The 16,778-nt window shown below is 36.9% G+C and overlaps 1 protein-coding gene across 1 annotated transcript in view; it reads right to left on the bottom strand.

The window, feature by feature from the left end:
- Nucleotides 1–16,778, bottom strand: part of Oseg5 (intraflagellar transport protein Oseg5) — a 60,168-nt gene that overhangs the window by 14,822 nt on the left and 28,568 nt on the right. Inside the window, exons 11-12 of the mRNA XM_081770025.1 lie at nucleotides 5,545–5,751; nucleotides 1,128–1,275 (exon numbers count right to left, since the gene is read on the bottom strand). Of these exons, the coding sequence (XP_081626151.1) occupies nucleotides 1,128–1,275; nucleotides 5,545–5,751 (355 nt within the window). The remainder of the gene's footprint in view (nucleotides 1–1,127; nucleotides 1,276–5,544; nucleotides 5,752–16,778) is intronic.

The following is a 16,778-nucleotide window of genomic DNA, read 5'->3' as shown; positions in this document are numbered from 1 at the left end:
ATGACCTGACAATAATGGCAGAATATATATGATGATCAGTGCCGGCCATAGACAATTTGTCGCCCCATGCAATGGCATCATTAGCCGTTCTTCCCCTTTCACCAGAAAGAACAAATTTTAAAACCCACGATTTTAAGTATGTACCCCATTATGAACAATGAAGGGGAGGGAAAGGGTACTCACACTTAGAAAGGCCTAAATACTACTAGTTCAATCTCGTTGTGTCTCTTCTTTTTATCTTTAAATAATAATCTGTTAAGTTGGTGAGAGATGAAGCAAACACACCTGGAGAGGAAAGATGGTAATCCTTTTGTATATAATTCAGTATCGAGCTTCAATCTCAATACATGAGTTCGCAATTTCAGTGCAATTAGCTCTTTCATCTTTATTTGTTGATTTTCATTCTACATTTCTTAACTAAAATAAATAAAAGTTTCCACCTTCGATGGTTAAAGCTTTCCTGAGGATGGTAAAAGCTTCGATGGTGAGAGCTTTCCTTCGATGGTGGCCAAAGGCTTTCCTGAGCCACCTTCGATGGTAGGCTTTGTTTGTGACAAAGATAAGACTAGTTTTCATATCAAAACTGTGATAACTAACTAAATAGAATAGGTGTTCGCTACTGCTCGAAAAATGAATTCTTGTATTTGACAACAATCAAGCAATTGATGCTGGCATTTGTTTGATCATTTGCTTTAGCATTGTCCATGTGACCTTAAACTAATGGGAACTAAACATGATTTATGAATGTAGTATTCAAATAGAATGCTAGCTTAATAAATTTAAGTACCATCATCATGAAGTCTGTATCTAACAAGAAATATTTATTTTAAATGATATAGTTATAACAGATTTTTCAGCCCTCGAAACTCGCCGCCCAGTGCAAATGCATGTGTTGCACTTATAGTAGAGCCGGCCCTGATGAAAATGATGATGGTTTAAAAATAAAATAGAAAAGATTACAACTGTTAATTATCTTTAAAAACCGAAAAATTCTTTCCCCGCTTTACATAATTAATCCTTAGTTGTTTCAGAGTAACTAAAAAATGTTGATACACCCAAAACATGAGAAAACTAAATAAGAAAAGCCAAGATTACATCATGCAAATATTAAAATGTAGCCAACTTACCCTGCATCTTTCTCTAATATTGTTCTTCTCATTAATCCTTTATCAACAAAGAGAGCATTTGGGTAATACCACACTGTCAAGAAGGAGTCCTGAAGAGCTGCCAGGATATTAGTATCGCTACACCAACACAAAGACTGCACCATAACTCCTGACAAAGGAATAGCAATTTCTTTTATAACAAGGATTCAAATGTTTAACTTCGTTAGAATAACAATTTAAATATAATATGCTCTAGAACAGGGTTTCTCAACCTGGAGGTCGCGACCAATAGAGGGGTTGCGAGGGTTTGATAGGGGTCGCGAATATATGCGGAAGAGATAAATATAATTAGAATCTAATAAAGGAAAATACTTTTAAATATTATTTTGAATTTTGTTCTGATAGGCATATTTTTATACATACTGTTAAGAACAACAACAAAAAATAGGTCTACTAAACATTTTCAACAGATGCAGAGTTGTTTAAAAATCAATTGAAATGAAAGAGGTACGATATGGAACTAATGAGAACACCAGAAAAATACAAATGTAACAAAATCTGCTTATTGAAATATAATTAAAATTGAAAACTAATCAGATACCTGAGCATGGTGTGATTTCACTTGTGCGGCAATGTCCGGTTCAATCTTCGTGATGAACATTATTAAATCATTTAAAATACCCAATAACTTTTTTTTTAACAACTGTCCAATGTTTTAACCAAAATTAGAAATATCTATTTTTTATCGTATGATCCAAAAATAAGGGAGTTATGAACTTTTAAATTTTTCAAACGGCCTCCATGAAATTAGTATGACGGACCGGATTCGATATTTGTAATATGAATGAACTGACCAAATTTGGTTTTAATCCATTCGCTTTTAGGGAAGATACTGTATCCACTATATACAAGAAATGGATTCTACAATTATAAAATAGATGGATATCGTGAGATCTCCGCGATAGGTATATTGAAAATCCCACACAAGCTTATTACAAACCATAAATTATAAAGCGGTCGCTGACAAGAGGATGTGACAAAATGGGGGGATCGTGATAGGAATTAGGTTGAGAACCACTGCTCTAGGAAACAAAAATGTAACACTAGTTCAGTTTATGGCATAAGATACTTTTTTTTTTTTTTTTCATTTGTATTTACTTATTTTTAGTTTCAGAGTTAATTATACAGAGATTGTACAATTACAACGGAAGTTGTAAATTATTTTCGGAATATGATTTTTTTTTTATTTGTTTTAATATAAAATGATCACCTGTATATATGAACATTCACCTCATAAACACGATAAAAACTAATAATGATTATTGTTTTGATTCTCAATTTTTTGTATGACATAAATTGAATATTTTCCTTCCTCTTCTTTGACTTGTATAAATGATTAAACACTCAGGGCAAAATAGAAATTAATTAATTGATATGCATCGTCGTATAAATAACTGTCTTCCAAAGTAACGGAAATTATGGTGCTGGTTTACTTTTGGCGCATCACATTTTGGAAGATTTACAGGTAAAATTCAATACTTTGCATGAAAAGACATATTTATAAAGAACATTTCTGCAAGCGATAGAATTAAATACAAAGTAATACACCTGTATTTTATGTTCGCAAGTGTAGGGTTACCAGTGTAAAATCCTTACAAGTGCTTTACAACGGATAAAATAAGTGAGGGCATATGAAAGACGACTGTATTAGAAACTATTTTCCACCGGCAGTGATTCTGCACAATGTATTGAAATTGATTTATGTTTACAAGTGGAACGCTACTCGTATGAAACCATTACAAATGCTATTAAAAACTGTATCATTGTCAAAATCCTCTCGTTCTCACAAGCCTCGCTTATGCGTATACCCACCTTCGCTGACGCGCCTGCTCTCTTCGGACGCACCTCCTCCCTAACGCTCGGGCTCTCTACCTCCGTCCTGTTCTGACTCGGTTACATAGCATTCGTGCTTTTGAGTAGCCACCTATAGCATGTCTTTTCGTGTTTTTTTCACTGTAGTTTTACGCATATATCCAGACGCCGTATTTATACGCAAATCGTAAAAGAATTGTTAATGTTTTAATAATTGCTTATGATGGCCCCCTTGAATTTTAACTATGTCATTTGAGATATTTCATGTCGCAGGCGTAAATCATTTAGGAAACAATAAGAAGGATATTAGTTAAAAAAAAAAATTTCGAGTGGTGCGCCAAAAGTAAACCTGCACGTAACGTATTTTGAGTGAATCTTCTTTTCCAAAAATTAACTGATATTTTTCTTCCTTCTTCCCCTTGGATTCTAAAAGTGCGGTTTATTTTCGGGCCAAAAGGGAATTTTATTTTTCTTATAACCATCAAACCCTATACTTTTCTTTACATTTCTGACTGATGAAGCGACTTTATCACGAAATTGATATGCTGAGAGAACTTTAAATCATGTGCTCTGTGCATTTATTGAATATGACAAATACAGGGTTCCCACAAGAAAATGAACATCAATTTCCCTGACTTTCCCTGACACAAATTCTTGTTTTCTCTTACGTAAATTTTTGAATATAAATGGGAAAATATGGGATAAGCTCTATCATACATTTTTTTTAATGACCGTCTTATTCTCCATACCCATCCAATAGACTCCTTTAATTAAGATTTACATATTTGTTATGTTCACTATGAATAATTGTAATTTACACAAAATTTATCAATGTATGGTAGAATACCAGGAGGGAATCTTCAAACTCATCCTACGATGTGATAAGTGCCTCAACCGACATGGAGACTCTGTCGAAAAATTACCTAATGTATGTACTATCTATTGGCTATACTGGTTGTATGAAATAATATATTGATATTTCACTGTATTCGTATGAAGAGAATTAGTTGCATAAAAAAAGAAGAAGCATAAGCAAAGAGATTCTCATATTTTGTTAGTACCTGCACGTTTCCCCAGTGTTAAATTGTCACTATTTTCAAAAAGAAATCTCCGGAAAAATTTTTCTACATAAACAACCAGTTTAAATAAACATATTTTTTTTTTTACTATAAACCCTTGCATTAAAAGTGTAAAATGTGAGTATAAAATGATTTGACCTAATGTAAATAACTAGACTACAGCGTAAGGGACCGACATTCCAATAAAAGTCTCACAGAAGCAATCAACGGAATTGGTGTTTTCACTCATCACTTTTAATCATTTGAGTTTTATTCTAGTTTAGTTTAGAATATAATGTCCCCCTTCCAGTACCAATGAAAATAAGACTGTAGTTATGTTCAAAACAAGTTTTCTGAACATGGTTCTGGGTCTTTATTCTTAGACAGAATTCCAGCACAGAAAGTGCATATTTTTCTTGCTTTTTAAGTCTTTCTCTTAAGCTTTTGTATCACAATTACATTACTTATACAGGATCTTCGAGAAGGAATGGTGAGATTTCATGGAGCTACTTTGCAGAAGTGATGGCAGTTGGGTGGTTGAAAAGTACAAAGTTTCGTTTGGCAACTCAAATAGTGCAAGAAAATAAAAGCAGCGATACAAGGATCCACTATACTCACACAAAAGACATGATCAAGTGCATTTGCATGTTAGTATATTTCTTGTGGGAGCATTGTGTTAAAATCGATAATGAGAACCACCTGAAAACCAGAATCAAAGAGGCAATCTGCAATTTCGCCAGACATATTCGACAGTGCTGTGAGTAGTGCACACATGAAAACGTACTGACATGTCAACGCACTGAAGAATGTCTTTTGTCATAGTATACGCTTGTTCTTTTTTAAGTGACTAACTTATATTTGAGCTGCCAAACTAAACGGTGTACCATTCAACCACCCAAGAGCCATCACTTCTGCACAGCAGCACCAACAAACACCACCATTCTTTCTCGAAGACCTATACATAAAAGATGACGTACCGAATCACTTGTACTGCCACCGGAAACTAAACCTGAACGCTCGCTATTTAGGCCCAAAGGACTTCATATTAATTATTTAAAATACCCTTTATTTTATACAAACTGTAAGTCTGGTTAAAAAAACAATACAAAAAAAAAAAAAAAAAAAAAAACAGGCCACCCCACCTCTTCGAAAATCCATATAGTTTTATTTATAGACAAAAATTACATCAAAGAAAAGTGAACTTTCTTTGAGGAAATGAGATGTTTATTTTAAGCCGAAGTATTAAAATTTCATACATGTAATTTCAAGAAAATGCCCTTCTAAAGGCCTATGCCTTTGGTGATCCTGGTCCCGAGCTCGATTCCCTGTAGGACAGCACAAAAAAAAATTTACGACCACTCATTGTCATCAATAACACCTCCTTACCCTAGAGACCATAAGCGTGGAACTAAAAAAATTCATTTCATTTATAAACCTAGTTCTTTTGAACAAGATCATGTCCGAAAATACAATTATACCTAAATAATATAAGTAAAAAAATAACAAACCTAATTTCATTATTTTCCTTAAACTCCGGTTGCTAACATTCCTGACCAATGCCAAATAGATGTCTCTGTTCTTGTCAACGAGAGCAATCTGTCTGTCAGTGGGCCAACCAGCCTGGCTCAGTGCAACTTCCATGATTCCCACGCTGTGGCTCAGTGGGGGGCCATCGGACAAAGGCTTTCCTGAGCCAATCTCAAACAAATGCACCACTGCAATTACATAACATTAAATTATCTCATTAATAAGCAACATTATATGAACAAATGGAAATAAATAAAGATCTACAACTTATAAAATATTGCTATAGCTGGTTTGTCTTCTTATGACTTTCTTTATTTGGAAATACCACTTTTATATGTAAGTACTGACTTCATTGGGATTCTGCTGACAAGGACGCTAAACCACTATCCAATGCAAAATATATTCATTAATATTTATCAATTTTGCTTTTATTACCGTATACAAAGTTTACATTTTACGATATTTCTACCTCCATTTTATGTATCATACATTATTGCTTTTTTTTTTTTTTTTTTTTTTAACAGGAAATAATCTCATAACAAGAGACCAAATACATTTGGCACATGTTCATTTTAAAATTAACGAAAGTATTCACTTAAAAACTGTAATGATTGTTTAATGAAGAACGTTAATTATTTCAGGAGCCAATAGGATTTATAGGCATTTTGATGGAAAATTATTTACATTATTCTTGGTACCGAATTTTTCACAAACTAACTTCCTGTCCATTCACACTTAATTCTTGAGAATCTGCCGGCTGGCTTCAAAATAGATATTACTAAATACAAAGCGAACTAGTACGTACTATAATAAATTACACTGAGAAAATAAATAACTTCTACGACATAATCTGATGAAGCAATATGAGGAAAATTGCTCTACTATTTTCGTTACATTGTAATTTTATTGTACTTTTTCTCTTTTTCCTATTTTTTGGAAATTCCAACTACTTTTCATTTACTCGAAAAGAGTAAAAGCAAATGGAAGTAAATGCTATAGCGAAATGTTTCATCAAAAAAGAAGAAAAATGAAGTACGAAGAACAGCTAAAAAGTTCCCGGAATGTTGTTGTAGTTTTGGAATTTGTGATACAATTACAATGAATCTTGTAGAGTACAGTCCTTCTGTTGTTTAATTATGAATCTGACAAGTGTGAACACATCTTAACAGGCAGTGTACGTGTACTGTAGCTGGACGGATGAGTATGTGGTGATCATTTGGAGCAATTTCACAGATCGAGCAACGTGCAAACATCAAGTTCACGCGCAAATTAGGGAAAAATCTACTTCAGATGTTTTGATAGCCTTAAAAATAGTTTAAAACAATCGGATATTAGGTTCTTTCCAAAACTAAAAGTGGGCCTCAAAGGTACCCGTTTCGTCTCTGTAAAAGAGATCAAAACTACGTCAGAACCATCGTGCCTAGCCCGTAGATTTTTATACTTATCAGACTTTCATACTAGAAGCAAAAGATCACAAGATAATTTCTTGCTCTCCATACCCAGTCACAATTCTGATTCATACTCAAAGTCCTTCACAGTAAGTACTACACGCCTCTGGAACAGTTTACCTCAATTAATACACAACGTTTCCACAGTTGCCAAATTTTAAAAAAAATCTATAAATACCCTTCTCTTAAGTAAAGATAAGGATACTGGTAGCACATGAGACATCTTCGTTTTACCAGATTATTAATAACCCATATATGAACAACAACCAATAGGTAACCTATGTTAATTTGTACAGCTTATATATTCATACTTCTAGTACCGCTATATGCAATATGCAATTTTAGTTTTCTCCATGTTATTTTTGTTTCTTCTATTGTATATTATTTTTCAATTTTTGTTTTTGAAGTGTTTAACCATTTTTTTTACTTAAGTAGTATATTCTTTTTTTATGTGGTCCAATACTTTTCTTTTGTAATTGTTAATATTTTCTATGTATTGGTGCTTGTTTTTTAAAACAAAAAATGTATGCACGAGGTTAAGTGCTCGGAGAAGGCTGCAAGAGCCTTAAATTCGCCACGTAAAATAAGTCATGAATAAATAAATAAATAAATAAATAAAATAAATAAATTAAAACTAACGCGACGGCTAAACTTTGGGAGGTAGCAAAAGAGGACTTTCATCTGTGTTTCTAGCAATCGCAGTAGCTGTGAAACAAGTGACGCCTATTTTGAAGGCGATTAAGTAAAGAGCTACAACAAACTTCCAGGAACTTTTTGAATGTCCCTCGTAAGAAGGAAAGAAAAATTAAAGAATAGAGAAAGCAGCTATTATACATCCACTAGGCAACACATTGGAATTCTGTGTATTTCTCCAGTTTTTTTACTTATCAGAAAATAATAAAATCACATGCACAAAACTTAAGGAAGAAGGTAAACTGTAGGCTCTTATATTAAGGCTTCATGAGATGCGGAAAAAAGGATTAGGATTAGAAATTAGATTTCTGGGCTTTCGGCATCTATAGCCATGTTCATCTATCACGACGATTAGGAATTAGATTTCTGGGCTTTCGGCATCTAAGCCATGTTAGTCTATCACTAGGATTAGGAATTAGATTTCTGGGCTTTCGGCATCTATAGCCATGTTCGTCTATCACTACGATTAGGAATTAGATTTCTGGGCTTTCGGCATCTATAGCCATGTTAGTCTATCACTAGGATTAGGAATCAGATTTCTGGGCTTTCGGCATCTATAGCCATGTTAGTCTATCACTAGGATTAGGAATTAGATTTCTGGGCTTTCGGCATCTATAGCCATGTTAGTCTATCACTAGGATTAGGAATTAGATTTCTGGGCTTTCGCCATATATAGCCATGTTAGTCTATCACTACGATTAGGAATTAGATTTCTGGGCTTTCGGCATCTATAGCCATGTTAGTCTATCACTAGGATTAGGAATTAGATTTCTGGGCTTTCGGCATCTATAGCCATGTTCGTCTATCACTACGATTAGGAATTAGATTTCTGGGCTTTCGGCATCTATAGCCATGTTAGTCTATTACTACGATTAGGAATTAGATTTCTGGGCTTTCGGCATCTATAGCCATGTTAGTCTATCACTAGGATTAGGAATTAGATTTCTGGGCTTTCGGCATCTATAGCCATGTTAGTCTATCACTAGGATTAGGAATTAGATTTCTGGGCTTTCGGCATCTATAGCCATGTTAGTCTATCACTACGATTAGGAATTAGATTTCTGAGCTTTCGGCATATATAGCCATGTTAGTTTGTCACTAGGATTAGGAATTAGATTTCTGGGCTTTCGGCATCTATAGCCATGTTAGTCTATCACTACGATTAGGAATTAGATTTCTGGGCTTTCGGCATCTATAGCCATGTTGGTCTGTCACTAGGATTAGGAATCAGATTTCTGGGCTTTCGGCATCTATAGCCATGTTGGTCTGTCACTAGGATTAGGAATCAGATTTCTGGTCTTTCGGCATCTATAGCCATGTTAGTCTATCACTACGATTAGGAATTAGATTTCTGGGCTTTCGGCATATATAGCCATGTTAGTCTATCACTACGATTAGGAATTAGATTTCTGGGCTTTCGGCATCTATAGCCACGTTAGTCTATCACTAGGATTAGGAATTAAGATTTCCGGGCCTTCGGCATCTATAGCCATGTTAGTCTATCACTAGGATTAGGAATTAAGATTTCCGGGCTTTCGGCATCTATAGCCATGTTGGTCTATCACTACGATTAGGAATTAGATTTCTGGGCTTTCGGCATCTATAGGCATGTTAGTCTATTACTAGGATTAGGAATTAGATTTCTGGGCTTTCGGCATGTATAGCCATGTTAGTCTATCACTACGATTAGGAATTAGATTTCTGGGCTTTCGGCATCTATAGCCATGTTAGTCTATTACTACGATTAGGAATTAGATTTCTGGGCTTTCGGCATCTATAGCCATGTTAGTCTATCACTAGGATTAGGAATCAGATGTCTGGGCTTTCGGCATCTAAAGCCATGTTAGTCTATCACTAGGATTAGGAATTAGATTTCTGGGCTTTCGGCATCTATAGCCATGTTAGTCTATCACTAAGATTAGGAATTAGATTTCTGGGCTTTCGGCATCTATAGCCATGTTAGTCTATCACTAGGATTAGGAATCAGATTTCTGGGCTTTCGGCATCTTAAGCCATGTTAGTCTATCATTAGGATTAGGAATTAGATTTCTGGGCTTTCGGCATCTATAGCCATGTTAGTCTATCACTAGGATTAGGAATTAGATTTCTGGGCTTTCGGCATCTATAGCCATGTTCGTCTATCACTACGATTAGGAATTAGATTTCTGGGCTTTCGGCATCTATAGCCATGTTAGTCTATCACTAGGATTAGGAATTAGATTTCTGGGCTTTCGGCATCTATAGCCATGTTAGTCTATCACTACGATTAGGAATTAGATTTCTGGGCTTTCGGCATCTATAGCCATGTTAGTCTATCACTAGGATTAGGAATTAGATTTCTGGGCTTTCGGCATCTATAGCCATATTAGTCTATCACTACGATTAGGAATTAGATTTCTGAGCTTTCGGCATATATAGCCATGTTAGTTTGTCACTAGGATTAGGAATTAGATTTCTGGGCTTTCGGCATCTATAGCCATGTTAGTCTATCACTACGATTAGGAATTAGATTTCTGGGCTTTCGGCATCTATAGCCATGTTGGTCTGTCACTAGGATTAGGAATCAGATTTCTGGGCTTTCGGCATCTATAGCCATGTTGGTCTGTCACTAGGATTAGGAATCAGATTTCTGGTCTTTCGGCATCTATAGCCATGTTAGTCTATCACTACGATTAGGAATTAGATTTCTGGGCTTTCGGCATATATAGCCATGTTAGTCTATCACTACGATTAGGAATTAGATTTCTGGGCTTTCGGCATCTATAGCCACGTTAGTCTATCACTAGGATTAGGAATTAGATTTCTGGGCCTTCGGCATCTATAGCCATGTTAGTCTATCACTAGGATTAGGAATTAAGATTTCCGGGCTTTCGGCATCTATAGCCATGTTGGTCTATCACTACCATTAGGAATTAGATTTCTGGGCTTTCGGCATCTATAGGCATGTTAGTCTATTACTAGGATTAGGAATTAGATTTCTGGGCTTTCGGCATCTATAGCCATGTTAGTCTATCACTACGATTAGGAATTAGATTTCTGGGCTTTCGGCATCTATAGCCATGTTAGTCTATTACTACGATTAGGAATTAGATTTCTGGGCTTTCGGCATCTATAGCCATGTTAGTCTATCACTAGGATTAGGAATCAGATGTCTGGGCTTTCGGCATCTAAAGCCATGTTAGTCTATCACTAGGATTAGGAATTAGATTTCTGGGCTTTCGGCATCTATAGCCATGTTAGTCTATCACTAAGATTAGGAATTAGATTTCTGGGCTTTCGGCATCTATAGCCATGTTAGTCTATCACTAGGATTAGGAATCAGATTTCTGGGCTTTCGGCATCTTAAGCCATGTTAGTCTATCATTAGGATTAGGAATTAGATTTCTGGGCTTTCGGCATCTTAAGCCATGTTAGTCTATCACTAGGATTAGGAATTAGATTTCTGGGCTTTCGGCATCTTAAGCCATGTTGGTCTGTCACTAGGATTAGGAATTAGATTTCTGGGCTTTCGGCATCTATGGCCATGTTAGTTTGTCACTAGGATTAGGAATTAGATTTCTGGGCTTTCGGCATCTTAAGCCATGTTAGTTTGTTACTACGATTAGGAATTAGATTTCTGGGCTTTCGGCATCTATAGCCATGTTAGTCTATCACTAGGATTAGGAATTAGATTTCTGGGCTTTCGGCATCTATAGCCATGTTAGTCTATCACTAGGATTAGGAATTAGATTTCTGGGCTTTCGGCATCTATAGCCATGTTAGTCCGTCACTACGATTAGGAATTAGATTTCTGGGCTTTCGGCATCTATAGGCATGTTAGTCTATTACTAGGATTAGGAATTAGATTTCTGGGCTTTCGGCATCTATAGCCATGTTAGTCTATCACTACGATTAGGAATTAGATTTCTGGGCTTTCGGCATCTATAGCCATGTTAGTCTATTACTACGATTAGGAATTAGATTTCTGGGCTTTCGGCATCTATAGCCATGTTAGTCTATCACTAGGATTAGGAATCAGATGTCTGGGCTTTCGGCATCTAAAGCCATGTTAGTCTATCACTAGGATTAGGAATTAGATTTCTGGGCTTTCGGCATCTATAGCCATGTTAGTCTATCACTAAGATTAGGAATTAGATTTCTGGGCTTTCGGCATCTATAGCCATGTTAGTCTATCACTAGGATTAGGAATCAGATTTCTGGGCTTTCGGCATCTTAAGCCATGTTAGTCTATCATTAGGATTAGGAATTAGATTTCTGGGCTTTCGGCATCTTAAGCCATGTTAGTCTATCACTAGGATTAGGAATTAGATTTCTGGGCTTTCGGCATCTTAAGCCATGTTGGTCTGTCACTAGGATTAGGAATTAGATTTCTGGGCTTTCGGCATCTATGGCCATGTTAGTTTGTCACTAGGGTTAGGAATTAGATTTCTGGGCTTTCGGCATCTTAAGCCATGTTAGTTTGTTACTAGGATTAGGAATCAGATTTCTGGGCTTTCGGCATCTATGGCCATGTTAGTTTGTCACTAGGATTAGGAATTAGATTTCTGGGCTTTCGGCATCTATGGACATGTTAGTTTGTCACTAGGATTAGGAATCAGATTTCTGGGCTTTCGGCATCTATAGCCATGTTAGTCTATCACTACGATTAGGAATTAGATTTCTGGGCTTTCGGCATCTATAGCCATGTTAGTCTATCACTAGGATTAGGAATTAGATTTCTGGGCTTTCGGCATCTTAAGCCATGTTGGTCTGTCACTAGGATTAGGAATTAGATTTCTGGGCTTTCGGCATCTATGGCCATGTTAGTTTGTCACTAGGATTAGGAATTAGATTTCTGGGCTTTCGGCATCTATAGCCATGTTAGTTTGTTACTACGATTAGGAATTAGATTTCTGGGCTTTCGGCATCTATAGCCATGTTAGTCTATCACTAGGATTAGGAATTAGATTTCTGGGCTTTCGGCATCTATAGCCATGTTAGTCTATCACTAGGATTAGGAATTAGATTTCTGGGCTTTCGGCATCTATAGCCATGTTAGTCCGTCACTACGATTAGGAATTAGATTTCTGGGCTTTCGGCATCTATAGGCATGTTAGTCTATTACTAGGATTAGGAATTAGATTTCTGGGCTTTCGGCATCTATAGCCATGTTAGTCTATCACTACGATTAGGAATTAGATTTCTGGGCTTTCGGCATCTATAGCCATGTTAGTCTATTACTACGATTAGGAATTAGATTTCTGGGCTTTCGGCATCTATAGCCATGTTAGTCTATCACTAGGATTAGGAATCAGATGTCTGGGCTTTCGGCATCTAAAGCCATGTTAGTCTATCACTACGATTAGGAATTAGATTTCTGGGCTTTCGGCATCTATAGCCATGTTAGTCTATCACTAAGATTAGGAATTAGATTTCTGGGCTTTCGGCATCTATAGCCATGTTAGTCTATCACTAGGATTAGGAATCAGATTTCTGGGCTTTCGGCATCTTAAGCCATGTTAGTCTATCATTAGGATTAGGAATTAGATTTCTGGGCTTTCGGCATCTTAAGCCATGTTAGTCTATCACTAGGATTAGGAATTAGATTTCTGGGCTTTCGGCATCTTAAGCCATGTTGGTCTGTCACTAGGATTAGGAATTAGATTTCTGGGCTTTCGGCATCTATGGCCATGTTAGTTTGTCACTAGGGTTAGGAATTAGATTTCTGGGCTTTCGGCATCTTAAGCCATGTTAGTTTGTTACTAGGATTAGGAATCAGATTTCTGGGCTTTCGGCATCTATGGCCATGTTAGTTTGTCACTAGGATTAGGAATTAGACTTCTGGGCTTTCGGCATCTATGGACATGTTAGTTTGTCACTAGGATTAGGAATCAGATTTCTGGGCTTTCGGCATCTATAGCCATGTTAGTCTATCACTACGATTAGGAATTAGATTTCTGGGCTTTCGGCATCTATAGCCATGTTAGTCTATCACTAGGATTAGGAATTAGATTTCTGGGCTTTCGGCATCTATAGCCATGTTAGTCTATCACTAGGATTAGGAATTAGATTTCTGGGCTTTCGGCATCTATAGCCATGTTAGTCCGTCACGTATGATGGATGACATCCTTCGGTGACTACACTATCCGAGGAAAGACAAAGAAGGAAGTGACATGGAACGTATATGTTAGGTACCATCCTGACACTTGCTTGGTGCGTCTGAGGAAAATCCAGGAAATCCGTACAAAATCTAATTGGGCGAAATATTGGAATGCAGAATCAAGTTGTCAATCTGCCCTTCCCTTTTCTTTTCTTTATTTATTTTTTCCCATCTCTTCCCCTCCTTCCCTACCTCTTCCCTTTCGTTTGACGAAAGTGCTTAAAATGAACCCTCTTTAGTACAGTTTTTACCATTTTGTAGTTCGTATACGTACAGGGAGTTTCAGTCAATTTGTCCATTTCTTATTTTATTACTGTGCCAAACGAATTAACGTATACAAATAACAAAAGCATCACTGTAAGAGTACTGCCGTAAATTTCATATATGAAATGTTCAATGTATCTTCCACACCTGTTGCGACCCTCCCGCGTGCATATCGTCAAGTTCTAGAAAACCCGTCTACAGATATCTCTATCGACAAGTGTGCAGCAATCAATGACTGGATTTTGAAGCCCCCAGAAACTAACATTCTGTCTGTTTACGTCACCCGTGAGGTGGAAACACGCTTCATCTGTCATCCACAGTTCATCTAACACATCAGGATTTTCTTCCATGTGATCACCGAATTCACGTGTGAACGTCTCCCTCTTAACACGGTTAGCGTTCGTTAATCCTCTGGAATGCATGAATTTTATAGAAGAACATATGCAGATCTTGCCGAAGAATAAGCCAGGTGCTGGTCAATGATACATTATTTTCTATAGATAAATATCTCAACGACTTCTTTTGGAGAGTCCACAACATTGCGACGAATGGCCTCAAAGTTTCCAGGTGTGCGAAGGCGAGGCTTGCTCCTTCCTTTTTCTTTCCCGTCACGTTTCTCGTGGCACGGAATTGCTTTACAAACCTTTTGATTGTAGTTTCATCCGGAGCACATGAATACTTATATTCCACCCTGAAGATTCTCTGCATGGTAGTGGGCGATTTCATTTCAAGTGACCACTGTACAATACGCGATTTATGTTCCATCGTTAAGGGCGGTACCATTTTGAAGTACGTATAGGTTTCAAGTGTTGCCAGATGTCAAAACAAACTTTGAACTCCAGTGTGCACGATAATATTCGTAACAGCACTCCATCATATTTCGTTTGGTCACACTAATAACATAAAAAAAAAAAGACTAACTGATTGAAACACCTCGTGTATGCACGCTTCGGAATTCCTTTGTTGCAAATCTATAAACGTGTGAATTTAATTACTTATTATGCTAAGTACTTACCAGAAATCAAATAGAATCATCGTACCATGGAGACAAAATAAAATTAAGCTGTACGCACTTCCACGTATGCCTCTTCAAATAGGGAGAAGTTAGAAGTAAGAAGGGGACACGGTGATTCAGTGGATGCGAGGAGTCCCTGGTTTTTATTCCAGCCATGTAAGTTTTTGGCAGACAACGTCGTATCCTATTTTTTCTCACTAAACTTGTTCATAAACATTTACTTTCATTCACCATATGCCTCCTTTACTCTAAATAGCATACTTGTAGCAATTAAAACTAGAAATTTCACTTCATATACGGAAGAAAATTTCTTTTTTTAAAAAAATCGAGAGATAACTGAGGAGCGTTAGATCTGGTGCTATATTAGTTTTCAAACTAACTCACACGTGTGTTACAGAGTTAGCCTAAATGATTGATTAGGTTTCTAAGCACTTATTAATGACAAGTATATGAAGTACAAAAACGGGTGATATTATACATGAAAAGATAGACACACTCACCAAGTTTCTAGTACATTCTGCAAATGTCAATGTGTGTGCCTTTGGTTATCCGGCGCACATCTAAAGGGGAAACCAGTTCCGTCTATACGTTCACTAGCATGTTTCCGTCAATGTCTGTCACAGCAGCAGTGATGCGTTCCTGCAATTCATGCAGCGTTGTTGGCATTGTGGGTACATAAACTTTGTTGTTAACATAATCCCACAGAAAGCTTTTTGTGAGCTGCGCACAAAGTTCTGTCTCACGCGCTCCACGATTTCCTCTGACACACGTGGTAGCCTCGTGCTTTTCCCTTCACACGGACAACTAGTATCACGAAACTGGCGAAACCAACACAAAATGCTCTGGTGACCAGATGCAGCTATTCCGTACTTGCATACGAATGCACACTGAACTCTATTCTAACGCACAAAAACTGTTCTCCTGCATTAGCGCCATCTTGTAAAGTGCCGTCACATGCCTGCCATCTAGCGTGCACGTGAGCCACGAGGCGGGCTTTTTAAACTTGGTGAGCGTATCTATCTTTTCATGTATCACCCGTCTTTGTACGTCGTATACATGTCATTAAACAGTGCCTTGAAACCTGATGGATCGTTTAGGCTAACCCTATATAATAAAAGTGCATTGTTGTCAATAGTTAGTAGATTCCTGGTGAAGACACAACGTCAAAGAAGTTCAAGAGCTTTCTCAGCACATACGTCTTAAGTGAGGTTTTTCTACGATTCCGTCTTTTAAACAAGGCAAATACCGGGATGGTACCTAGGATACAGGTCCCAGACCGCTTCCTTCCCCCTTCACCAGATAGTTTGCTCGCGAGGGACTTCACCCCTCATATGTAAACAAGTTTAAAGCCATAGATGCAGGGAAGGCTCAGAAATATGTATAATTAATAATTACTCAATAGTTAGTATTTACAGGGTTTACCTATTTTGTGAGGCTTTATTTCATTGAGATTCTTCCTTATACAAGGTGTTACAAAAATGTGTCATAATTTTTTGGGAACAGATTCCTCATCAAAATAAGAAAAAAAAAAGTTCTTATAGACCTGTGCTCAAAAGTGGATCGTTTTAGTGTTACAGGGTGCCGAAAACGTGGAACAACGGAACTTTAAAAGTTTATAGCTCTACTTCTATGGGATCTATCGTAGTCGGGTCAAAA

The sequence above is a fragment of the Thermobia domestica genome, chromosome 8, assembly GCF_964235325.1.
Source record: "Thermobia domestica chromosome 8, izTheDome1.hap1.1, whole genome shotgun sequence".
Lineage (NCBI taxonomy): Eukaryota > Metazoa > Arthropoda > Insecta > Zygentoma > Lepismatidae > Thermobia > Thermobia domestica.
The sequence above is the reverse complement of the archived record's forward strand: the minus strand, read 5'-3'. Positions and strand labels throughout refer to the sequence as shown.